This window comes from Rissa tridactyla, chromosome 6, assembly GCF_028500815.1.
Source record: "Rissa tridactyla isolate bRisTri1 chromosome 6, bRisTri1.patW.cur.20221130, whole genome shotgun sequence".
NCBI classification, from domain to species: Eukaryota; Metazoa; Chordata; class Aves; order Charadriiformes; family Laridae; genus Rissa; species Rissa tridactyla.
The window spans coordinates 4,057,082-4,083,940 of record NC_071471.1 but is presented as its reverse complement, the minus strand read 5'-3'; the positions used below and the strand labels follow the sequence as shown (position 1 = coordinate 4,083,940).

Below are 26,859 nucleotides of genomic sequence, written 5' to 3'. Positions count from 1 at the left end.
CAAAAGAGGACACATTCCTGGATTTTAGGTGCATGCAACACACAGACTTCTACTGTTTACTATGTTGTAGGACATCTTGTATTAATACTTCAGTCTCTCAGCCCACCTGGCACTTCCCCTAGCAGATACAGCATAAGAATTTGAGGATCCCTTTCCTGAGGTTAAGGTACAAGATTCTGTCCTCTCCCGTACCTTCAGTAGATGATTTACACCACTAGGTAGCCATAGGGGTTTCTGTACGGGCAGAGCACCCGTGTCTGCAGTGAGCTGAATGACTTTAGAAGGCTGACGCTTGCAATGTGAACTGAGGCGTAGCTGTTCCTTCCCTGTCAGAGGGGCTGCTTCTCCCTTCATCTGAAAACACACCCCCGTGTTACTGATTCGTACTGCACGTAACTGAGAAATAGAGAGTACTCAACTCCGTAGCCTGAAAGTGGATGAACAAGCCTGATGCGTACTCACTGATGTTTGGTTGCTGGCAGCACTTAGATGATACGCTTCAGCATTTTTATTTTTTTTCCTAAGACTAATATGAGACTGCCTTGAGATTTTGTTGTGAGTATGGCCTTGAATTTAACAAAAAACTTGACTCATAAATGTCAGAGTATGAGGATAGCTCCATTACTTAATCAGAGGCAAGTACACTAAAGCTCAGATTTACATATCTGGTCTGACTTCAGTTGAATGTATCTACGACCAATGTAAATAACTTCAGTAAAACAAAATTATGATTTATGTGTTCTTAATCTTTAAATTTTCCTGCCTGCTGTCAGGTTACCAGTTTTAACGTGACAGTTCTGTGATGCAGATACCAGTCCACTGGCAGCGGGTGACAGTCCCAGTCTATACCAAAGGGGTAGCAGCTCACCACCAGGAAAAATGCCTGCGCGAGTGTGTTTCCCCCACTGCCACCCACAGTGGCTCCAGTGACTCTCTGTAGGTCCGTCCCAGTAGTATATTTTGAAGGCAAAACATGGGAATCGTGATCAAGATTTTTCTCGATATACAGGTTTCTTAAAGAATGAAGAATTCTCCAAAATTAAAAATGCAAATTCATCTTTGATGGAAGGTAAAGAGGTTAATGGACAGGCAGCAATAATTTTCAATTGACACATTATATATTTACTAGCTCTTACTGTAGTGACAGGTAAAAACCCCTTAATGCACCTATTTGCACTTTATTTGTGGTGCTGTTTACTGAGTATGAAGTATTACCACTCGTAAATGTAAGCACTGCTCTTTTGGATGACAGTTCAGGGTTCAATTTGTAACTTTAAGAGATAAAAATAGGAGCTGCCACCGCATCCGATGGGAATTCAGCTCCTGTCCTCTGCATTAGTGCAGGGTGGGAGCCTGTTCATCGGTTTGCTGTAAGGCGTAGGGTACTGCAGTCTAACCTCTCCCTGTTAACAGCATTGTTAGTGTGTCATTATTGCTATGGTTAGCAGCAAACAAGGAGAGAAAAAAACACCACAGGCTAAATATATTTTTCTAAAGCAAGAACAATGGCGGCTGTGTTCTGAGAGAGACCCCGCAGCCATGGGCCCAGGCCGTGAGGAGCGGGAGCCCGTGGCTTTGAGTGCACCAATGAGGAAACACCCCGCCCCTAGCACGAGCGGGATTGGCCGAGCCATGCGCTGCCCCAGGTAATCTGCCTGGCAACCCAGAAGCTTCCAGAAGGAGCGGTGGGGCCTGTCAGCCTGTGAGGGGCGGTGGGCCATGTTAATGCAGGAGCTGCTGCTGGCGGTGGGCTGCTTCATGGAAGATCTTCAGGGCAAGGGCTGCTCATTCAATGTAAAGGAAACCACATTTGCAACAGCGAGGAGCCAAAGTGCTCTGGGAAGGTTTTGTTTTCTGAACGTGTTCACCCTCCTTGTGGAAACCCAGTATGGCAGAGTGCAAAGGAAGCAATGGCTATCCACGTGCCCTACCCTGAGTGTGAGCCACCAGGTAGTTCAGCAGTACCATTGCAAGAGATCTGAAGCGAAGCCGGGTACTGTAGGGTACATCCAAGCTGATACTAAAAGTTGGTCTGCCATAAGTTGTTTCATGGTTGGGGTGTCTCCTGGCTGGAAGCTTGCTGCTGGGTTCAAGAATGGTGAGGAGAAAGGGTCTGCAGAGATCTGAGACCTCCCTGAAGTAGGGACTAGGTGCCCTAAATGATTATGGGGAGCAGTATGGCTGCTGGAGCAGTGAGGTTGCAGCCTCCTTGCCAGAGAAAACCACCTGTGTTTTTTGTGCCCTGCATGAGGTGCAGGATGGGGATGTCCATGGCTCTCTGTATGAGAAGTGCCCTGTGCTGGGAACAGTATTTGTAAATTGCATCTGCTGACATTGCCTCATCTTGCTGGTAGGAAAACAAATACACAAAAAAAGTCAGGGGAAATTGGCAGATTTGTGACTGTATTGGCAGTTTGGTGGATTTAGGATTAAAACTTTGGTAGAATGCATATAATACAACTAAGGGTCTAATCAGTTTATTCCTGATGATTTACCAAGATTATAATTGTATCTTTGTGTAATTGTTTTTTGTATGACAGATCTTCAGCAATATTCTCTCGATAATAGAGTCTAAACATAGACTGAAATAATCATAATCAGAAACAACAGTTTCAGTATGAACTAGGAAACGCTATTGGCTTTTTGGAGGTTGCTCATCTGGACATTCATCCAGTCTGTTTGTTTCTTCTTTTTAATGTTTACTGAATATTTAATGATACTTATTATACACACAGTGCTGCTCTACATGCTTATTTAAAAGTGAATAGTATTTCCTGAAGATGTAGGAATGCAATAGCAATATGAAAGACTTTGTATTATATACTCGTCAAATAATGAAGCATTTTTTCTGGACTGTAAGCAATTCAATTATTTTGTTTCTGAAATAAATTAAGTAAAGCTTATTGAGTCCAATCAGCCCTTGTTTCTAGGGAATTGTAGTTCAATTTCATTTTTAATTAGATCGAACGTTGTGAATTTCTTAGCGGTGGTAAGCAAGATCTGGCAATAAAGTATGCACTCAATTTGTATTAAAAGTTCCTAAAATCTAGTGCAGGGAACTGGCAGTATATCTGGCTTATGTTTAATTGTCCAAGTACCCTATTGTGAAAAATTCCATTTTTAAAAACCGCTGATGTGTAACAAATTACTTTTCTTTGATAAAACTGTGTAGAAGATGAGCAGACAGCAAACAGGAAAAAGTATGGGACAAAACATTCTGTTCTTTGTAAGCTTAATACCATATTCAGGACCATGATGTTATAAATTTTACTGTGCAAGGATTACAGGATTAAACCAAACTGCTTTTTGGTTTAGAGATGGGGGGGGAAAATGTCTCAAGAGGTGTATTCCTCAACTACTGTGGCTGTCCAGAGACTAGTTGCCTAGATTTCTAGTCAAACTAGTAGACAACAAGCTGAATTGTGTTTCAGCATGCTACATGAGAGCTTGGAAACTCATGATCCAGTTTGAGTTCGGCCAATTTATGGTAGCTCTGATTTATTCAGCACTTTATTCCTTTTGTTGGTGTGAGTTTCTCTCAGCTTTGCACTGTATAAGCTGCTGTTCTTTGCATGTGTACTGTGATTCCCAGTGCTGACTGCCTGGCTGGCATTTTCTTTGCTTTCCTTTTTCTTTTGTTTTGTAGCTATATACCATCTTTTCCACGTTCAGACAGCGCTGCTGGGCTTCTTTACAAAATGCAGGTGCTCTAGACAATGTGGCCATTCTGTGGCTTTTGAATATAGCACAGCTCATCGGAAATGTAAAGGTGGCTCTGTCACAGACAGATCCCTAGCTATGGGGAATAATTTTCCAGCAGGGATTCAGATCAGCATCATTAGAATGTGTGGGACATCTGAGATCATGTTGTTGCTGTCTTTGAGGGTTTGGGGTTGCTTGTTTGCCTCAGAATGAAGAGAGTCAGCTATGCATACGGAAATGGATGACTGGTGTGTGAGAGAGGTCTGTGGGAAGGCTGGGTAGGCACGTTTCGTTGCATGACAGCTTAGTTGCTCCTCTTACTGCAAGAGCACTTCTAGTGGGGCCGAAGGGTTCCAAGGACTCCTCATGGCCACATCTAGCACAAAAAGGGATTGAACTATTATGGAGATTCAATATTGCTCCAAATTGATGGGCTGGGAGCATTGAAGCCTGTCTTACTTCCCCTCCAGTAGTTACTTTTTAAGATAGTTGCAGTAAGGAAAAACAACTTACCTTACTCTTTTACTTGTAAAAGCTGATGTTCATGAACCTTCACAAATCACTTTTTATGTGGTTATAATTTAAAAGTCTGCAGCCCTTGAATAGCACTAATCTGAGAGAAGAATGCAGTTAAAAATACAAGTGATGGTAAATTTATGTACAATGTAGCTGTTACTCCTCACTGCCATGCAGCTCCATCACTCAGATACAAGAGGGAAATCTCCTCTCCTTAGAAATCATTTTTAGATATAAAAAGGATAAAATTCTGAAAATTGAAAATTGTGAATGATAGTTTCCATTTGGAAAGTGATTAATAAAAATGTCTTGAAAAAATCTTAGGTGTTTCCACAAATAAATGTATTTCGTATTATCGTTTGTCTGATAGTAAGTACAACAATGTTTTAAGGTCTTGCCATCATGCAAAGCACGTATTTGATTTTGTGTTGTTGACATATATGGCACTGCAAGACAGGAGTAGTTTGTTTAATTCCAGTGCAATATGTTTTCCGCCTTCTGTAACCTCTGTAAGAATAGCCCGTCATTTATGAGATCGCCGTTGTCTGCATTTCTAGCTTTTTGAAGTTTTATGCAGCTTAATCCTTTTCCCAGCCCTGTTTGTTCGATGTAGCAATAGTGTCATTCCTTAGACAAGGACAGTGTTTGAGCTGAATAGGAAAATATACTTCTTTTCATCATCCCCAGTAGGCAGCCATTAAACCGGCTATGTCCTCCATCTCTTTTACTATCTTAACGCAGCACCTTGAGGGTTGAACAGCAAAAGCCAAAATCTCTTCAGATAGTGTTTTGCCACAGAATTCTTTTTTTGAAAACGGTCCCTAGATCTCTGTGATGGGAAATGTAGAAGCATGATTAAACATTAAGTGTGGTATTAAAAAATGAAGCTAAAGCCAAAATGGACCTTTGCCACCTTACTTGTTTGAAAATATGCAACTTGGAAGAGTAGTTTAAAAATATGCAACTTGGGAGAGTAGTATAAAAATGTAGATATGTGTACCTAGGTGGTTTTTTTCTGCCTTGAGTCTTGTTTGTGGTACCACTGTATCTTCCAAGTACCATGTATTATAGTAGGTAATTGAGAGGACGGTGGCATCTAATTAAATCTGCAGTATGCAAAGTCTTATTTTTCTACTCAAGCAATCTGTTTCAGAAATAAAAAGATGTTATGTCAGTGAGGTCTTCCAACAGTTTAAATGGCACTTTCCCCTTGCTTGGTAATTTTACGTACTGCCAATTAGTAAAATGAGATGGGAGTTCCTTTCAGAGCGTCATGATTTTAATTGGAACTTCAGTAGAAAAGAGTAATTAATAACTTGTATCCTGTCCAGCTAGTAAAGCTGTGTCTCAGAATAATGAACCATGTCTTTTTCATATTGCACTGCGAACTGAAAAATGCAGTAGTTAAAAACTGGTTACTGTTATTTTTCTAATTAATGCCGATCATGCCACTGACGTGTGATGACAATAGGAGATACAGCTTTTGCATTTTTTCTAATATGCTTGATTTTAAACAGACTCATAGGTAAGAGGTACATGTATGTATTTTTTTCTGTATCTTAGATATTTTCTTTCTTCCTCTGAAATATTATTGTACGTATTGCATTGGGTTTTTTGCTAATTAGTTTTTCTTCTTTAAAATGTTTGTTTTTTTTTTTTTGTTCCAATGATCCATATATATTAGGACTTCGAATATAAAATTCTGCATGCATTTTTGTGTGGATTACCTAGAAGGGGCAAATACCACATCAGCGGGATTATCCATTAAGTTTTTATTTTATGAATGTGTTATGTCCAGGTTTTACTATGTTAGCACCTGAATGGCCTTGTAATAAACAATGCAGTTGTGAATCTGGTTTTAGGAAGAGGAAGAATTGACTTGAAGTTCTATGGAAGAGGACATAAGCTAGAATAATAGCATAGTCCAGTATGAATTTTACTGTACTGTCAGGAGCTGACACTTAAAGGCTTTTATTGTCTAATGAACTCTGACGTGGTTTGCAATAATGCAGACATTGTGTAAAGTATAATTTTCGTAATTTTGTGTGCAGATTTAAGGAGTGCAAACAGCTCTATTAAGCCTAAAAAAATTTCCATGCTCAAGCATTCTATAAGTGCCTGTAGCTAAAGCATGTAATCTCTTTATTTAGGGTTATGCTACTTTGCCAGACACAGACATATTTTGATATACTTTTTTTTTAACAATAAAATTGGTTATGAGTTAAGAAAGAAGAGAAATGCTTGCTTAATTTGCCACTTAAAGCTTTAGTGCCTTGGTATACCAAAGGCGCCCCTTTCCAGAGCCTCTTAGTTCCTTTTTAATTATTGCAACTTTCAGTTGTGACTGAAATGTCAAGGTTTTCATATAACTGAATTCACAGGGGTTGGGTATATAATCTTCATGGTACTGACATCAGTCAGAAGCTCCTCGTGTATGACATAATTACTTTGATTCTGATTATCACAGGAGCCTCTTTCTGCCACGTTGTGGTGATACAGTAGAAAGGCCTTCAAGAACATGTGAGTAGGTTCAATGAACAGCTTAATTATTAATGTAAGTATCTGCATAGAGGAGTGAGGGTGCAACCAAGATTTGCACTTTCTGTAATGTCAAATACATGCACATGAATGCCTCCTGAAGATGAGAACTACATGAGGCACTTTTGGCTTAAGGCAGCATGGTGTGCTAAAGGTCTTCATGAGATGTAGACTTTTCAATATTATGCTAGCGTAATTTGAAGTACATGATAACTAGGCAAAAGAGAAATCCTAAATACCATTGTGCAGCTAGTTTATATTCTTTTATTTACTGATCCATTTTAACCATTGTGTAATGATTGAAAGTCTGAAGGCTTATGTAATATAGTTGAAAGCAGAATTAGATCTAATAAGAGAATGTCACTGGATTTGTGTTGAACCTGGTATTAGAAATAAGACATAACAGACAGGAACCCATAGGAAAATGAAGAGATCTGGTTCATTTTTTTTTTCCAGTGCTAGAGTTCGATTTATCACATGCTGAAAAACTCTTGTCGATGAATATCCAAATGGTGAAATGCATTTGAGAGTTCCTGTATTTTAAATTAACTTTTCCAGGCACAATGCTAGTGCTACTTGTTTTGACTAAGGATAGAACCTGCCATGATGACAGTCACTTATTATATAGAATTGTAAGCCAGTATGTCCTGTACTGAACTGCGTTATCTTACGTAATGTACCATTCGATAAATTAACAAGTTGTTACACCTGTTAGTGAACAGGATTTTCACCGCTATGTTTCTTGAGATTAGATTTTGTGGTGTCTAATTTGTGGTCCAAGTTTCTATATTCTTTTCCATCTGTCTCTCTCTCTCTTGTGATTTCTTACATGGTTTTTCCCCCTTCCATTAAGGGGTAAGTTCTCCAGATTTTATTAATGCCTTCTCAGTGTGGTGCATTAGCAGGATCTGCCTCTTGTTTACTCAATATCTCATTTTCATTAAACTTGCAGGAATATACTGAGATATTTCCTCCTGTGAAATAAGTCTTCTGTGCCAACTAATCAGTGGTTCAGTCATTACTGTGGATCAAGACACATAAATGGACCAGCATGGAAAGCAGACTCAAGAAGCCTTACAGAGGCAATATTTACCAGTAATGGGGCTGGTATTATACCTTATAAAGCAGAGCCAGTACTACTTTAGGGGAGGGATAAAGGGGAGAGGGAAGGGATGACCTTCACCAGGAGAAGCAGAGAGGGAGGGAGACAAACTGCAATGCTGATACTGTAACTGTCTGCACCTATAACACTGTGACTGATTGCAGAGAGGCTTCGCAAAGATGGAGGATGTCTAGGCAGTGCACAGCACGGTTCTGAGAAGGTTTAGCTGTATTTTGGGACCACTTGCAAATATGGTGGGAAGAATTACTAATAATGAGAAACTATTTTAATATGTAATTGGTAGGTTGATATAACCCACAGTTACCTGCGTCATCTTTTTTTTTTTTCTGCTGTGTTCATAATCATTATTAACTATCGCTTTTAGGAATATAGTATGTTGTGATGCATCTCTTCAGTTGATCCTGCACTACTGCTTTATAAATCATTTGTAAACAGAACTATTACTGGGAATCAGCTGAAGGGAGAGAAAAGATGCCGTGTTCATTTAATTGTCTTTAAGCCATTAGGGTCTTGCTGGATCAGAGAAGATAGGGTGTTCGGATACATTGAAAGAATAGCTAGCCCTTTCTTAGCTGTCTCTGCACTCTTACTTGTAGTAATCCAGATGAGAGCAAAGCGTGATGTGTTTTTCTGCTCTTCGCCCAGGAAATGACAGCTGAAACTCAACCCTAAATGTGGCTCCCACGAACAGAACTTCAGTTCTGCTGACACAGTCAGGCTTTATTTTCAGCTAGAAAGTAAGAGTACTTCTTAAACAGCTGCATGCCTCAGTGTGCATGGTTTTAATCTTTCTGAGGCTCCGTGGTTAGCAAGTAGCCAGTCCAGTGTACTCTCTGGACAAGAATGGAGCCTGATTACCTGATTGTTGTTGTGCTTTTTGATGCTTGGGATGTGCAAGGGTAGTCTGAGCTGGGAAGAGGAGACCGAGGGAAAATATTTTCAGCGAGGCAGACTGCTCTCAGCTGAAAGATAACAAATACAACTTGAGGCCAGTACCTGCTGTATTGCTTCCCTGTTTATAACCAGTTGTTTAAGGATAACTTTTACATATTATGCTGGAGTTCCATATACAGAGGCTGCAGTCGATTCTCTTTGGTAGGTTCATTCCTGCATGCAGATCACTAACGTAACGCCCCTGATGAAGCGTTTATTCAGGTGTACACTAACCTCAGGTGAGATGAGAAACATTAAAATCAGCTGTGAGAAATAGCGGCTTCTTGTTGGTTCTTTTTTTCTAGCGGAGTCATGCACAACTTCCTTGTATTTGACCTAATACCTATCTGTCAGTAGGTTTGTGGCCAAAGCCCAACAGTAAAGCTTGGGCCAAATGTAGAGTACAGACCTGGTCTCTGTTACCTGTGAGCCAATACAAAAGATAACGGCTTCATAGAATCATTCAGGTCGGGAAAAGACCCGTGGGCTCATCAAGTCCAACCATCAACCCCCCTCTACAAAGTTCTCTCCTACACCGTATCCCCCAACGCCACATCTAAACGACTCTTAAACACATTCAGGGATGGTGACTCCACCACCTCCCTGGGCAGCCTATCCCAGTGTCTGACCACTGCAGCATTCAGAGATGGTGCTGTTAAAATGGAGCAGCAGCTCTGAGTTTTCCTGTTAGAGCAAAACCAATCTGCCTGTATAAGAAATTGCTTTTGTTTACTCTTCCAGATCAGTTATCTTGCTCTCCTGTCCAGAAACTTGAATGTGTTATTAGGATGCCCTCTTAATTTATTTAAAGCTATTGATGTTATAGTTATTGCACTTTACATTCAGGCATTACCTTATTATATAAGAATCTCCCTGAGTAAAATAAAGGCTTACAAAATCACTAGTCACTACTTAAAATAAAGATGTGTCTTTTCACCGCTTCGGCCACATCATCTTTAAAAGGCAATTTAATGGCACCTTATGGCGTGTAGAATTTACAAGGATAATCTGTCCCCAGTTACATGACAGAGCCTGTGATAAAGCAACAAGTGTCTCATATTAAACTGAGTCCAGAATGTTTTATGGGATAATTTAGTATACTGTATTGAGTTAATGTTTTTTAAAGTGACTCTAAAAACTGAGGATTTAAGCAGCCGTAAACAACAAAAGGGTTAACAGTGGGCACTAGTGCCTGCTTTCCTGTGAAGGGTTCTTCTGTTTCCATTTTATTCTGAGATGTTTGTGGCTTTGGGAGAAGGAGGAGGCATACACCCAAAACCGTAAGGAGCAGATTCTGCTGTTGGTTGGTTCTACAATCTAAAATAATCCATTAATTTGAGTAGATGTGTGCCAGTTTACCTGAAGGACTTAATCTGCAATCTTTAACCACATAAACAAAAATATTCTGTACCTTCCTTAGGTTCTTTGTGCTAGGCTACTTTATGGCTGTTAAGGTGTTGACTTATTTAAGATGAAAATGGAAGCAATAATGCTCATTTATTGTTGGAATAGTTGTGATGTCACTGTTGGAAAGGTAAAAAGCAGCAATTATAGCTGAAATCTGAAGGCTGTTTTATAATTTCACATGTGCAACACAACTTCTTACTAGAGATTGTAGCCATGGCAGCAGTGGTTGCTGCACTTTGTGAATAACAACCATGTAGTTACCCTCTCTCAGTGAAACAGGGAAATTTAATAATGATTTTTGTTAAGTACAAAGTTTTTAAAACTCTCGTAAAAAAAAAAAAAAAAAGAGACTGCTTCTGTGTTTCCTGTCTTCTATGCTATTAAATAAGACTAAAGGTGAATAAAAAGATACTGGATATGGATGCAGGAGAGGAAAAGACAATTGTTATTTTAAATGCCGGCTGTTACATCATTTAGTTATGATGCATCCTGCTTCTCCTATAGTGTCCCCGCCCCTTTTATTGTGCAGTCAAATCCTGGCTGGATACCTGAAAATGAACGTGAACTGGAAGCACAACAATACGATAATAAATGAACCTACCATTTTGGAAATTTTTATTCCTGCATTACGTTTAAGATCTGTGATTTTTTTAAACCTTTTGAATTTTTAAAAGCCTATGCTAGTCACTTATGTTCTCACTCTGCACGCTCATGTTCATCTGAACAGAGCTCTCTCGGAGACTACGCCTTCTCACCTAGGGAATGCTTGTTTGAATAAGATATGTAGGATTGCACAGGTGATTCACAGGTTCACTTGCATCTGTTTATCTGAATTCAGACTATAGTGTCAAAAACTTGGCGAATCACAATATTGGATGTGTTTACTTATAGGAATGGCAAATAGTTGGTTGCTGTTTTTATACCTTTTTTTCTGTCAACTTTCAGGAAAAGCAGAACTAAACATCAAATGCTTTTGAGGCTTAATCTGAATGCTGTATATTCATGTAATTGACATACTTGTAAAACCACGAGGAACTGTGCATAAACATATAAGCATAAAAAAATTCCAGCAGCTAGGAGATAAATTGAAAATATATATATATACACAGAAAAAAATGAAGCGTCTAAAAGACAGACGGAGAAGGACAATTGAACTGAGAAATGGAAGTATAGTAACAAGTTTTCAGTTTCCTACAGAGTTGTGTAGTCCAGAAACATCAAATACTTGCAATCATTCCTCAGACCATTTGCAGCCATTTTGAAAGTCATCAGTAGAGCATAGTGAATAGTAAGATAATCCTTAAATACCAGAGTTACTTCAGTCTGAAAAATTAATACAGTTTTCTGTCATTGTAGTCTCAGTCAATTCCAAATATGCAGAGCGTTACACAGGAAGGTCTCATTTCATGGCAGTTTTTATCACATTACAATTCACTTTCATCTGATTCCCATATTTTTCGGTTCTCTATGAAAGGGAAAGGGAAAACCTGAGGTATTTCAGTCACAATTGATCTATTGTCTGCTGCAAGTTATGGTGCAGGGATGCTTTTTGTCCTTGACTTCAAGGAAGTTTGCCTCATTTGCTGCCCCAGATCTATAGATTTTTGGAAAGGCTAATTACAATTACCAACTCAAGCTGTGATGCTCATTAGGCCTTGAAAGTAACTTTTGACATGAATTGTGAAATATGACTTTGAATTAGTGTTTTGGCATTTTGATTTTGTCTTTTCAAAGAATAGCTGCTGTATTTTTATTACAAGCAGTTTGGAACTGCACCTGTCTTTATTCTGTTTGTACATAGCATAGTATGGTGAGAGCCTAATGATAAAGCCTCCATCTCAACAGTAATTAAATAATGTGTTCTGACATCTTGTTTGTTAATAGTCACCTATGTTGTTTTGCTCCCTCAGCTTTCTCTGTTAGAAGATGCAGGGTTTGGCGGTGTTCTTCTTTACGTTGATCCTTGTGACTTACCAAAGACTGCAGATCTTGCTGATAAAGCTTTTATGGTTTCCTTGAACAGCGGAGGAGATCCATCCACACCTGGTTATGCCAGTATTGGTAAGTACTGTTCAAGGCATATTCATTTAATGGATATTTTAATTCTGTGTAGACTGTAAGTATGGGAGTTTAAGCACTAAACCAAATCCTGCCTGAAATAGAAACCCAGAGTAAGGGAGCACTGTGTGATGTAGCATGGCTCAAAGGATGGAATCCAATCTCAAAAGTGCTTTACTCTAAACTCTTGACACAGAGTCTATTCTAAATAATTTATTTTGTTGCTTTTTGTATGTGTTTAATCACACACCGAACCATTATTCCTGCCTGCTTATTCTTATCCCATGAAAAAAAACACCCTAAAAACCTGTGAAGTCTAATCCAATGGTTTCAGAGCAGGTACTGCGGGATCTGTCTCCACTGAAAGAAGTATTTTTCCCTTCTTTCTATCTTCTACTTTCGTGGTATTGGTAATGAAAACTTCTGGTCCATAGGTGAAAGAGCAATGTAATCAGAAATTTATATTTGAAAAGATTTAAGAAAAATTAATGTTTATAGTATCTTTGTGCAATTAGCACTTGAATAGCATGCGTTCGTTTAGCCTTGTCTCAGTTCTGCCTGGATAGACTTCTCTGCTTCCTGCTTCTCTGAATACATGTATTTTCAAAGTATGGGAAATAAAGAATTGATTTTAAGGAATTGCATAGTCTTTCAAGAGTTTCAGGTTTTGTTTTTTTTTAAAAGCTGTACTAAAAATAAATAGAAGCAGCAGCGTATTTGACTTGTATGCACTACTTAAATCTCCGTTCTGGCAGTTCAGCGAATGTGTGTTCTGCTTCTCTGCTGCCTTTTCAACTTTACAGCCTTTTTTTACTATCTAACTATTTGGAAATGTATTAAGCAGCAGTCTATGAGTTTGTGACAAGGCTTCATCAAGAATATTTGGTCCGGTTACTAGCTCAGACATCTAAAGTCTGACTTGAATTGGCACTAAATCAACTGAGGCAACACTGAGATACTTCATGACTAGAATGGCAGAAAATAGAAATATTTGCCTGGTTGTCAAAGAAGGGTGTTAGCTATTCACAGCATGAATGCCTTGACAGCTCAGTGGGAAAGAAATTGCACATTTTCTCAGTGTCTCAGTGTACCTGACCCAGTGTTCTTAAAAGTGCCCTGGGAGCTACAGAGGTAAATATAACACTCTTCAAGCTTTATTCTTGCTCATTTCATGGAGCTATTTGAAAAACAGTTTGTTGCTTATCTCTCTGGCTGACTCCTTAATGTTTTAGTTCCCCTACATGAAAAGTAAAGCTAATTAAAATAGATACATCAACAGGAAGGTGCCACTTCAGTGTCTAAACCTTACGCGTTGGTTTCCTGTCAGTAAATGATCTCATCAGCAGACCGCATTCCAATCTCCAGTTTGAGAAAAAGAAGCTTAATTATATGGAAAATAGTGATACCCTTACAAGTACATTGATGGTTTCTAGTAGAACCCTTATTGTGGTTTGTCTGTAGTTTTAAATCTCCGGGCAATGTTCATAAGCTGAATTAGGCTATTGTGTTCCTAAAATCATTTAATTTTGGTCATTGAATGCAATGATGAGCTGGAGAGAGCTCAAAGGAACACTTGAGGATATGCTTTTTTACAGTTCTGTCACTGGAAGGTAGATCAGATGGAAGTAATTTCTGTGTTTCTGATGATGATTTTCTTTTCTGGAGACCATGAATCAATTTGGTTATGCCTGGGACAATACAAATACGTTTGGAGTGCAGACTTTTGCCCGAGGGATGCGCTTGCACATAAGGTAGCTAAACCGACTATATGTAGAATAAAAGTGCCAGATACCCAAGGTTGCCCCTATCACTTTGATTCACAGAGTATAACATGCACTACAAGAGATTTTATTGGAAGCTCCTGCTTACGATATTGGCATATCTTTGATGCCATCTGTACTCCACACGTTGCCAAAAGAACTGTTACTATTACAGTCCCAGGGACTGCTCTACCACCATTCTTCGTTTTACTAGGAAATTCCTAGTAAAATGAGTGATCCAAAGTTAGTCTTGAACTAGGTGAAGAAAAGGCAGGAAGTATTCTTTTAGTCTGAAAAGAAGTTTATCTGTGGTGTCAGAGTATTGGACTGCTAGGTTTTTTCCTAGAAAAAAAAACATCTTCAGTAAATATATGGATCTCTTCTCAAAGTTAACGACATTTTTAAATGGGGTTTATGTAGTAGTACAGAGAGAACTTTGGAGATCTCGTGAGGTTTTAGCTCAAATCTGTTTCATGAAGATTAAATGCTGCGCTTCTGCATATGAATTATTTTAGAATGTACAGAAATAGCTGGAGGATGGGTTTGAGATGCTTACTATCTATGAGTGGAATGATTTTTTTGATCTCTGTTTAATAAAGGGAATAAAGTAATGATGTGGAAAGGGAAGTCAACAGCACTTACGTAAAAGTTTCTGCAGCTTTATTTGATATTTTAATTCTTCTGTTCTTAAGACTATCCCAATCTTACGTCCTATCACTCCTGAAACAATCATATGAGCCTTTGAGAGCATGAATTCTGTCTTCCTGACTCTGGTTGCAGAAGACTAGTCCCGCCCATTTTTAGAAATCTTTCTTCTCTCTTCCTGCTTTTGAAATGAAACAGATCCAGTGGGTGGGACTCAAGGAATTAAACATATGGGATTAAGAAACTTGAGAGGGAGATCAGAGACTTATGTGACAAAATTTATCCTGAAAATAAAGTTTAGAAGAATAGCATAACACTTGAGTGACTTCCTCCATCTACTTGTTTTTTACATTTTGACTTTTTGAATGCTGCACTTCCTTTCACCTACCTACCTTTGTGTGGCAGAGACACATTAGATTTCTCTGTTGCTATACTTCAGAGCCATTTTAAATCAGCTTTGTTTTCACACAGGAAATGGGTCAGTAAACAAAAATATGGATAGAACCTATTTGTTGATCATAGTATGTAAATAGAAAAGTGGCATTGTGATACGCATTTAAGAACCCTGCCCCTGAGATAAGGTACCTCATAATAGAATCCCTATCTGTGCAGTGATGGGGTAGAAATTATTTCATGAAGAATTCAGACAGCATCATAGAAAATACTGTGAGCTTAAAAATGGTGAAATGATAGCTGTAAAATGCAATCTTATGCTATCAGCTGGAGTTTCAAGTGTAATCTTGTTTTAGAGAATTGTTGCGCAGAGGTTATAGCAGTAAGGCAACATGGTATCTTTGGAAGTAGTGCATGCTTCAGGTCCTTGTTAACAGCTAGCCATGTAGCCATAATACAGGGTGAAAAAAAAAAACAACAGGGAAAATGCACAGTGTCCCCAGAATTGTGAATAGTGAATGTTATTCAGGCAGAGGAATTTTTAATTCCTCAAACATTGCTAATTGGATTTGATTTCAGAGGAAGGGACAAGGAAGCAAGGAATTGGTGAGGTGTTGATCCACTGCAGGCCACAGCTGAGCCCCTCAGTGAGGTTGGTGGTAACTCTGAAAACATATTTAAGAAAGGACTGGAATGCTGGACAGACAGGGGAGTGAAACTAAGCCTGGAGAAAGGCAGGATGGAAGGTGCTGATTTAGTCTATTTGATTTTGTTTCTCACTATCCAAATCTGTTGTCATTGGCAATAGTTGACTCTGTTTTGCCCACGACGGTAATTGATAAGTGCTCTCCCTGTCTTTACCTTGACCGCTGAGCTACCCTGTTGAGTAGGGAGTGAGAGCACAGCAGGGTAGGTGTCTGGAACCCACCACACTGTGTTCTCCATGTTTTGGTAAATTACAGCAAAAGTTAAAGAACACCAAACATGCATCATAAAAAGCCCGTGGCATTTATCTCTTTAGTCACGTGTCATTCTTTAATTGAGCTTAGCCGGTTCTTCTGCAGAGAACCCAGGGAATTACTGTTACTACTTGGAATGTGGGCAGGTAAGTACATGCTGTGATGGAAATGTATGCCTACTTTATTTTTAGTCAGCAGTGTGATTCTGTATGTTTATGTGCTTCCTGCCTCATATCTGAATTTGTCCTCACTGTCCTTCATGATATTTTCCTCCTCAGAATCAGCCAGCTGAGCAGAAGTTAACTAGAAAATAGAATGTTGTGTAACAGTTTTAACATGCATAGGCAACATATGTTCTAAAATGTTTTGTTACAAGTCATCATGACTGTTTTACAAGATGTCCTCAGCCCTGGTTTGCCTGTTCTTTTAAAGAACAAAGCATAGTTATAAGGATAGTTTTTGTATGCTTGCCTTTGCAGCTGTGGAAATGATCCTGGGAATATTTTTTTTTTTCCAAAATGCGTGTTTACCTTCTGCTAATAACAACAGATAAATGGAATAGAAAGATAACTTGGTGTAAAATGACTGTCTACATTCAGGCTTCTGGGTTTTTTTGTTTTGTGTTGTTCTCCTTATGGGTAGACTGAAGCTGGGGAGAAAGAAAAGTTTACAGTACCATACTTTAATTTAGTGGAGTGTGTATATATGTTTACATATACTCTAGATCATTTTATTTTTTACTTATAATTTCAGTGGTTGCCGTAAAAAAACCCCCACACACTTTATCATTATCAACTACACTGCTCTATCTGATATACTGTGTTATTTTCCGTATGAAAAAAACATCTGTGCTAATGCAACAGAGAGGTAAATCTTTAGAAAATACTGGCTTTTGAATAGTGAGCGCAGGAAGTAATAATTTCCAGCAGATTTTCAATAATACCTCTAGCACTAAGGGTTCAAAAGGTATCTGAATCCGTGATCTGCCTCTTCAGATTTTGCAGGATACGGTAAAGCAACTAAATTTGTGTTTAAGTACCAAATTTGCATGCTCTGAGTTTGAGTTTTGTGGGTTTTAGTTTTTCCTCCTGTCTGGCTTTCAGTTGGTGTTGCATCTATTTAAAACTGAGAAAATCAGTTGGACATCAAGATATTTTAGGCCTACAGGTTTAAGTGTGTGCACCTCTGTATTGTATATCAGATATAATTTTTTTCTTCTCTTAAGCTGCCTGTAATTTTATCTTGGGGGGAGGAACCAAATTTGAATTGAAAATGAAGTGATTTTGTCAATTAGAGTATTAGAAGAGGAGGAGAGAAATTACTGCCAATGGTACTGCAATAGCTTGCTAGCAACGTTTGTATCATGTGACTCTTGCAAATGCCATACTGAACCGTACGGTCAAAACTTTTCTCAATCTCAAACAGAAAAATATAAAAATAATGTGAATTTAAGAGAGTGGTGGAATGTACAAGTGCTAAACACGAAATTATTTGAAAAACAACAAATCAGTTTCTCCTGTGCTGCAGAATTAGTTCAGTAGAGAACATACGGCCTAAATACTTCCTGATGCCTTAGAAACTGGAGAGGACTCCTCAGAATTTTTGATTTTTCAGACCGCATCAAACATCTAAACAGCCTTGACTCCTTACAGAATATTTTCCAGTGAAGCCACTTTATCTCATCCAGCAAAAATAGCATTTAAATGGTGTCTGGATTAGATTTTTGAAGCTACTCAACTCACAAGTGAGTTTACCGTATTTAAATCTTTTGTGCAGTTGTGGTTGAAAGTAATCCTGCCATAGCTTTACTGACATGATATTTCAGCTCAACATAATTTGTGTGAGTGAGCTAATTCATTATGTGCTCATGAAAGAGCAAACATCACTGTGTGGCAGTAAGTCTAGCCGGTTTATCGGAATCTGCTACTAGAAAAGCATGGGTGCCTGCAGAGGCTAGTTGAAATCGATTGTCTTTGCATGTGCTGAGAATCCGGGCCGGGGAGCTGTTTTTACAGCATCAGGGAGTGCTGTGAGCGTTCCCTTGCACTCCCATATACAGCTTCTGGTTGTACATGGAAATGGTGTTAAGTAGATGAGATCCACGACAGGATATTGAGGAAGTGTTTTACTAGATTTATGCGTATGATGAGTGTATGAGGAAAGGAATTACTTTTGTTTGCAAAGGTAGAGGGATGAATAGTTGTGCATTTGCTCACTAATGATATATAATGATCCATTTTCAGAACCAGCTTAGCTCTGAACTGACTGTCAGCTAGAGTCCAATTTTATGGACCACTTGCTCTGTTGCCAGTTATTTCCTACTTAACGCTCTTCTCTGTGCGTTACTGTGGTTTCTTCTAATCCTGTATCTTTGACAGCCTTTTCCAGTGGCTTCATTGTGTTTCAGGTGGGGGTTGTTTTCTTTCAGAACCCAATTAAGCTAATGTTACTTGAGGTTTTTTTCATCCAGCACTGTCTAGGAGATAGGCAGAAAAGTGCAGCAGTATTTGTACATGAAATCCGAGTTTATAGCGAAAATGCATAGAAATAGCAACCCAATACAGGCACTTTTAGGTTTTTGCTAATTGCAGCCTGCAAAAACATTTATTTGTTCACTGCAGCTGAAGCACTTGCTTAGACCCATATCAAATTGGTAATGACATCGCCCCACTGCAAGCAAACAACAGTGATATTGCTGGTGTTTGGGCATCCAGAAAGGGCTTAGAACAGTAGGTAGTTACCTTTTAAGTGGACTTTTTGAAGGCTCCAAAACTCTGGCGATATTATTAGAGTAAAATAACATCAGTGTCCTAGGCCTGTTTTTCCTGTGTTTCCCATAGTTGAGTCTAATTATCACCATCTTCTATTTCAGGTGATATATTGTACATTCTGACAAATGGCACTCATCAACATTGAAAAGATTCTCTCTTAATATGACTGTTCAGGCGGCTTAGATTTAAAACTGGCTGATAATTTTTCAATGAAGTGTTAAATTAAAAGAAATGCTGGGAGGCAGAATATATTTGTGAATTTCAGGTGAATTTAGTGTTTAGTTTTGTACCCAGAAAGAGGATTTTAAAAAGCCATTCATTTCCTTTTTAGATTTAAAACCCGCAAACTTTTCCCTTCTATTTAAAAGTTGATTAAATATAGGGAAGTGACAAAAGGTTAAGGGAGTGAACATTTTTAACATAATGGGCTCAAATCCATTGCCTTTTTCCTAATTTATTTTGTATGTACAAAGCAAATACCTGTTTTGGAGATGACTGTGTTTTACTCTTTGCTCAAGCATACTCATGCTAAGATGACACCTCAGAGTAAAAGGGAGGCATTTCTGGTAGGCGGTGCTAGTTATTAATGCTGCTGTAATTGCCAGAAATACAGCTGTCTCAAAGTACAAATTCTGGTCAGATTGAACCAATAATTTTGGCCATATAGATGCTAAAGGGAAAAATGTCAGAACCAGAATGATTATAAAGCAGTTTAGGTACCCCTCACAGGAAGACAGAACAGATTAGTAGCTATATATGCATAAATAAAGGAATTGTATTCGCTAATAAAGCTCAGTTAACTTTCCCATATATTTGTGCATGTGTGTGATACAACGGTATTTTATCCTCCCAGCACTCCTGTGCATAAGTTGGGATACTACAGTGTTACTCTTACATATTGCAGAGGTAACACCTGCAAGTGCACCTGCATAGTATCAGGAGCACTGTAAAGTCAGCTGGCTGATTGTTTAAGCAATTAAAGACGTAATTAGTTTTATAATTGAATTTTTTTCTAGTGCAGTTTGAATACTGCAAGCCAGAATAAACCAAATCATCTTTAATTCAACTTGATCTCTGTTCCAGCCCACTGCTTACCATATTCAGCAGCTGCATAAAAAGATAATAGTACTTCTTCCTACTTTCAGACAGGTAGGAACTCCCCCAGAAGAAAACCTAATCATCTTAAAATGGAGATGTGGAAAATACTTTTTCGTTACATAAATGTGTGCTATCATATTATACTGTTCGGCAGAACACTAAAAGGCATAAGTAATTCATCAGTTTGGGTTTGGCCAGTTTTCAGAATGCTTGTACTTTTCAGAGGTTTTTTCAGACTTGAACTGTTTGCCTTTCCGTCAGAGATAGAAGAATGCTCTACCCAGGGGGACTCAGAAAGGGTGGGGCGGAGAAGCTGTTAAGATGGTTGAATTGGTTGGGTAAGGACAACCTGAGTAGTGAAGGAAGCTTATGAGAAAACAGGATAAACAGTATGTGTACATCAAATGTGGTCAAAACTGTCTAAACGCATTGGGGCTGTGATTTCAGTGACAGTGGGCTCCAGAGCATGATGTATCATGGAGTGGCTGGAACGTCTCTGATACGGATGTCAGGAAATGGATCACAGCCCGTAGCATAGGAGAAAAGATGCGCAGAATCTTTGGCGGATCGTTGAAGGACGAGTCACCTGCTCAAAGCAGAGTCAACTAGAGCAGGCTGCCCAGGACGTTGTCCAGTTGGGGTTTCAGCATCTCTAAGCAAAGGCCGCAACCTTTTCCAGTGCTTGACCACCCTCACCATAAAATAGCTTTCCTTATGCTTAAGGAGAATTTCCTGTGTTTCAGTTTCCTCCTCCATTCCCTGAATACCACTGGAGAAGAAACTGACTCCGTCGTCTTCTGCATTCCCATGAGGTATTTACACACATTGATAAAGATCCTCGCAAGTCTTCTCTGATCAAGAATAAACGATCCCACATCTCTTAGCCTCTCCTTGTATGTCAGATACTACAACCCCTTAGTCATTTTTGTGGAAATTACACATGCCAGTCACCATAACAGAGTTCGACTGCAGGTTTCCATGTAAGCCAAAAGATAGATTCTTTTGTGAAAGTACTTTTTAGTAATAATGCTACAGCTTGAGCTGGGTGCCTCCAAATAGAGACCCCCTTAGTTATTTTCCTGTGCTTTTTAAAGCACAGTTTAGGAGATAAGCTGTTCATGTGCCTGTTCATGAGACAAGCATGTGTCTTTTGTCCAGTCAAATTGGTCAATGGTTACTTGTCCTCTTTGATGACTGGAGTTTTGGTGCAGGCACCTTTAAGCTCTTACACAGTTTCATAGTCTTTTTTTTCCCCCATCTGTACCTGGATCTCATCCGTGTTCTGCTGACACTGGGTAGAATGGTCTCTTTCTTCACTGTTTGCACCTGAAATTCTTTGACTTGTTGTCTACCGGGATCCGCATGTCCTTTTCTGCCTTGCTGCATTCCAGCCAGTCATCCCCTAATGGGTACTGGTGTATGGGCTTATTCCCCCCCACCGCAGGACGCTGCATTTCCCTTTGTTGAACTTCATGTGTTTTCTGGCAGCCCATCCCTCCAGGTTATTGAGATCCCTCTGAATGACAGCACAGCGATCTCGTCTATCAGCGACTCCTCCCAGTTTAATATCTTCTTCGGACTCACCAGTCATCTCTTTGTAGAAGGCTACCAGGTTGCTCAGACATGATTTCACTGTTGTAAATCCATTCATACCACTCCCAATGACCTTCTTGTCCTTCATATTTTTGGAAATGGTTTCCAAGATTATGTGCTTCATCAGCTTCCCAGGCACTTAAGTATGGCTGATCCCAGATCCTCCTTCTTAAAGGTGATAGGAGTGATACTTGCTTTTGTCATGTCCTCATGGCCATCTTCCCATGACCATGAACTTTCTAAGATTTTTATGGCCTTGCAATTACATCACTCAGGTTTCCCAGCCCATCAGGGCTTCCCCTGATGGGTGAATTTACATCTTCATCTAACTAGTGTTGTCTTAAGCTATTTGTTCCTTCTGCTACGCTTGTTACTGTAGTTTGGATGCTGAAGGATAGTGCTAGATGAGGTTTCTTAGGTGTGACAGAATGTAGCCCTGCAAAATGCATTTGGAGCAGAGCAGCAGTGAGGCATGGTGTCCAGTGGTGTTCTGTGGATAAGAGGAGCTTCCTCTGCCTGCGTAACCTCCACGGATGGTCTTTAGGTGTGATGTTATGAACCACTGTAGACATCCTGCCTAAGTACACTCGATACGACTGTAAACATAGTGACCCCTTCCTATTATGGGACGTGAGATTCATGTACTGTTGCTGGTACAAAGTTGCAAGACTCCTTTATGTAAGAGACTGCATCAGTTTTGATGCAAAGCTGTTCTCTCCTTTCCTCTACTAAAACAATTTAAAGTGCTCTGATGTTTGTTCGGTGAAAGCACAGAGCTTCATTTTGGGAAAGGGATAGTACTGGAAAAAGTATTTTAGGGTAGAGATCGCCAGGGACCAGCTGTGCAGTACAAGAGAATTTCATAAATGTGGGAGAATTTCTGTGACAAGGAGGCAGTCACAGCTTACAAAGCTTCTTTCTTCAGTGCTTTTGGAGTAGTCCTGTATGCAGTGATGCCAGTCAATATTTGCTGTGTGATGGGTACAATGCCAAAATGAGAAACAGCCAGTTTGTTGCCAGATGCTTTTGTTATCTGAGATGTTTTTCATGTACAAAACTAGGCTTATGAGAATTATTTGAATAAGCCTTTGAAACTTTGATTTGATAAACCTTTGAAACTGTTTCAATTTCAATTAGGACAAGTATATGCACAAAATGTGTGTAACTTCCAATACCTCTTACATGCTAATTTTACATAGCTGACAGGTGGGTCTATTGAGTTAGTGAAAAAAAGAGTGAAGCCTCTTGGGTTATTTTAAAACCTCATTGAAGTTACAGATCTTTTAGAATAGTGATATAATGATTTGCATCTTTATTTAAAATGTTGTGCTATAGGGACCCCCCTTTACAAAATACGTAATGAGCAAATGCTTGCGCTGCCTACTTGGGAGGTAAATTTTTTTCTTACAGCAGATGTCAGCTAAAGCTGACACGTGCTGACAATCTATTCCTTTCTGGTATAACGCTCATAACAAGGAGACTAATTTTAGAACAGCTGTCCTACTCATGTTTTAAGATGTCTAGGTTATTTTTTTCTTGATTTCCAAGCATCATCAGTCTTTCAACCAGTCCACTGTATGATTTCTGGCAAGCCTGGTTTAATCCAGGACTGCAAGGGATTTTCAGCAATATTTCTGCGTACTCTGAGAGGACTGAACCACACATTGCCAAGCCTTCAAGCAGTTAAAACTTGGGCAGCAGTAATTTTTGCATAGTATGAAATTAATTTCCTTTTTCATACTAATAAATGAAGCGTAAAGGTGAGCTAAAACCAAGAATTAATTCCCTTGACAGTTACCTCAGCTCCTTCCCAAAATGACTATTAGATGTGACTTTGAGTTTTGCTGGTAAGAGGCAAAATATGTCTGTGGGCAGTAGTATTATGCGCTACTAATCCATTGAAAAAATAGCTACATCACCTGGCATGGACTGTCTTGAGAAATGTTTTAAAAGTTCCCCAGAAAGAGAGAATATAGACTTTGCGAAGATAGTATGACTGGAATATTTCTTGAGTTAAAATTAGGTGACTCAGGTGTAAGGAGAGTTGTATAAAGTTTATTTAGATAATTTCATTAAAGCATTTTTGATTTAAAAAAAAAAAAAAAGGGGGGGGGAGGTGAGAAATTCAGTAATACCAAAAATGTAGGTATCAAATGACTAGTACTATATTCGGTTAATTTTACTTTGTAGTCATAGTAGGTTTGTAAGCCTGAGGTCCTTCAATGCTCTTATCAGTTTTTAAATACTAGCATTCTCTCTTCTTAAGTAAAAAAGCATTACCTTGTGAGCTTCAGGATACTGGAGGAAACCTAGAAGTGCAGCTTGACTGCTGCCTAATAAAAAAAAAAAATAAAAATCCCAATTACTCATGCTTTTTAAATAATTTTTGTTTGTTAGTACAACATATCAAAGCATGGAAAAGAAGCATGCTTAAAACACCAAGGCATGAGCAGTAGTCCTAAGCTGGTCAACAATGTTCTCTTGAAGTTACAGCTTCAGTTTCATTTTTTGAGTTTCTGACAGTTTCATCTTGTTAGACAAAACACATCTGTGTTTCTAGAGCCCGGATTTATCCTCTGATTTATACGATGGACCTGTAATTCTGAACTCAGAAGCCCTGATTTAGGAATCAGTGCTTTAAGATGGAATTTAATTACATCTCTCATTTGCTTTGTAAGATGAAAAGTTGAATTGCAAATCCTATAATAGATTTACAAATCCTAAAGCATATGTAGAAATACTGCAAGAGATTTACAAATAGTAACATAAATCTTAATAAAGTAATTTTTAGCTATACAAATCTACAGTTATTTCTAAGTTAAAAATCTCTGTGATCCTAGCAGAGATCATTCTTGAATTTTAATGTCTGTTCTGATTTGGGTCAGGTTCTTTATGATTTGTTTCTACAAGACTTAATGTTTATTAAAATAATTCTGTCTCAGTTCCTGCTTGAAGTGTATAGAATAAAAAAAAATTAAAAAGACATTATGCTCTGAGCAGAGAGAGGAGTTGCTGTTCATAGAACAACATAGAAGCTGTTACAAAAACTGTTCCCTGATGGTTATATTATAGCACAAATGGGCAACTGAAACTTGTATAAAAGTACTGTGAATTAATAAGATGTTTGTCTCATAGTATGTACACCTCAATATGGATCAGTTTTTGAAAAGACATTGTAATATCTCACCTTAACATGAAAAAATCCTGAAACAGATTGCCCAGCAAGATTGTTGCCCAGAGAAGATACCCAAAATGCAGCTGGGATGTGTCCCTGAGCAACTTGATCTAACTGATGCTTCTTTGAGCTGGGAGGTTGGACTGGGTGATCTCCAGAGGTCCTTTCCAACCTGAACTATTCTGTGATTCTGTGAGCAGGTAACAAATTTTAGAATAAATTCTGACAGCTATTTTTTTGTTGATAGTGATATTAAGAAAAAATAATAATATAACTGACCTGGGACAGTATGGCCTGAAAAAACCTGGGAACTGTGATACGAAGCCTGAAAGCCCCGGAGTATACCTTACAAGAACTGGCTATTTGTAACACTTTTGGAAAACATGTCTGTATTGTAGGAAGGGAAACAAAATACTGGACTAAATATAAGAAATCAGACCTGAACAGGTTCTGCATAGTCTTTTCCTTGTTTAAATTCTGACCCAAGACATTAATCAACAATATGAGACATAGGAATAAAATGTGATTTTGGCAGAAGTACATTTTTTTTTTCCATTTTAACTAGAACTCATCTTTTTATGAATCAGCTATTATGAATTATTTTATTATTTGGATCGACTTTTATTATCGACTATATCGTACGTTTCATTTCTTGGTCTTCACTCTCGATCAATAGTTTAAAGGACTTCAGTCTTTCTGAGGGTAAAGAACAAGATGCTGTGTGTGTTGGTAGTGTGCAACCATTTAAATTGATCTTGATCTGGTATTAAAATAGAGGAAAGCTTCTGTGACACCTATTGTAATTGACAAACAGAGGAAGAAGTACTGATTCGACTGATTCAACATGTCCATCTAATGCAAATTCAACGCAATGGCAAGTATTCATTCATGGTCCAATCTAAAGAATAAAAATAGCAGTAATTGTCTGAATTGGAAGAATCAGTGAATGTTTTTTGAGAGCTATAAGTTTAAAGAGAGAATTAGATGGGTGAAACATTGGTACTTATATTACTTTAGCCTGTAGATTGCAGACATTAGAGAAGAGTTCTCAAACAGCACTGGGTGCTGTGCAGTGAGGAAGATGACAGGATGAAATATATTTTAGAATTTTCATTAAGGAATTTCTGACACGTGAGAAATGTGTTAGTTATATGACATATTCTGTAACACTTAATCATATTAGTTTTTTCTCTGACTGCAGTGGTCTTGGTATCTCACAGACAGATTTTGAGGGTGCTAAAGGAATTAAACCATCTGAATAGGAGATACATCCAGTGGTTCTGAGAAACGATGACAAAGAGAAAAGGATAAAATAAACCTTGAGGTCCAATAGTGTTTGTATTAGTGGATGCAACATCACAGTAGTCTTCATGATTCTTTTGTGGAGCAGGATTCATGAGCAGTTATGTGCAGGTTTTTTGGAAGGTCAGTTAGAGTGACCATCATCCTATCCTGGTAGGTGCCACAGTTACTGCGTGGTGTTCAAAGCTAAGTTTTCAACATGAAAGCCAGTTGTCACTCCTGGAAGAAATGCTTGCATTGTTAATATTCTTGCTCAAGACTTTGCGCGCAGGAAAACTATTCTGAGCCTCAGAAATTTCTGCTTTCACCTGTATTGCTCTAGCTAAGAGAAAATATTGTGGAGAAAGGTCATCTGACATTGAAGTTCAGCAAGGCAAGTGCAGGCAACCCCTGCTATCAATACAGGCTGGGGGATGAAGGGATTGAGAGCAGCCCTGCCGAGAAAGGCTTGGAGATACTGGGGGGTGAAAAGCTGGACATGACCTAACAGTGTGCGCTTGCAGCCCAGAAGGCCAACTGTATCGTGGGCTGCATCCAAAGCAGCGTGGCCAGCAGGTCGAGGGAGGTGACTTTGCCCCTCTGCCCTGGTGAGACCCCATCTGGACTGTTCAGCTCTGGGGCCCTCAGCACAGGAAAGACATCGACCTGTTGGAGCAAGTCCAGAGGAAGCCACGAAGATGCTGGGAGGGCTGGAGCTCCTCTGCTGTGAGGACAGGCTGAGAGAGTTGGGGTTGTTCAGCCTGGAGAAGAGAAGGCTCCGAGGAGACCTTATCACGGCCTTTCAGTACTTAAAGGGGGCTTATAAGAAAGATGGGGACAAACTTTTTAGCAGGGCCTGTTGCGACAGGACAAGGGATAACGGTTTGAAACTAAAAGAGGGAAGATT

General features: G+C 38.9%; 1 protein-coding gene across 13 annotated transcripts in view; it reads left to right on the top strand.

Annotated features, from left to right (window-relative positions):
- The window catches only part of NAALADL2 (N-acetylated alpha-linked acidic dipeptidase like 2), a 647,972-nt gene that overhangs the window by 293,483 nt on the left and 327,630 nt on the right, over positions 1–26,859 (top strand). For all 13 annotated transcript variants that reach the window (XR_008467120.1, XR_008467121.1, XM_054206722.1 and 10 more), the window contains one exon: positions 12,130–12,280. Coding sequence is in view for 11 of the 13 variants with exons in the window: in XM_054206722.1 (XP_054062697.1) it covers positions 12,130–12,280 (151 nt within the window). In the remaining 2 variants the exon portion in view is untranslated. The remainder of the gene's footprint in view (positions 1–12,129; positions 12,281–26,859) is intronic.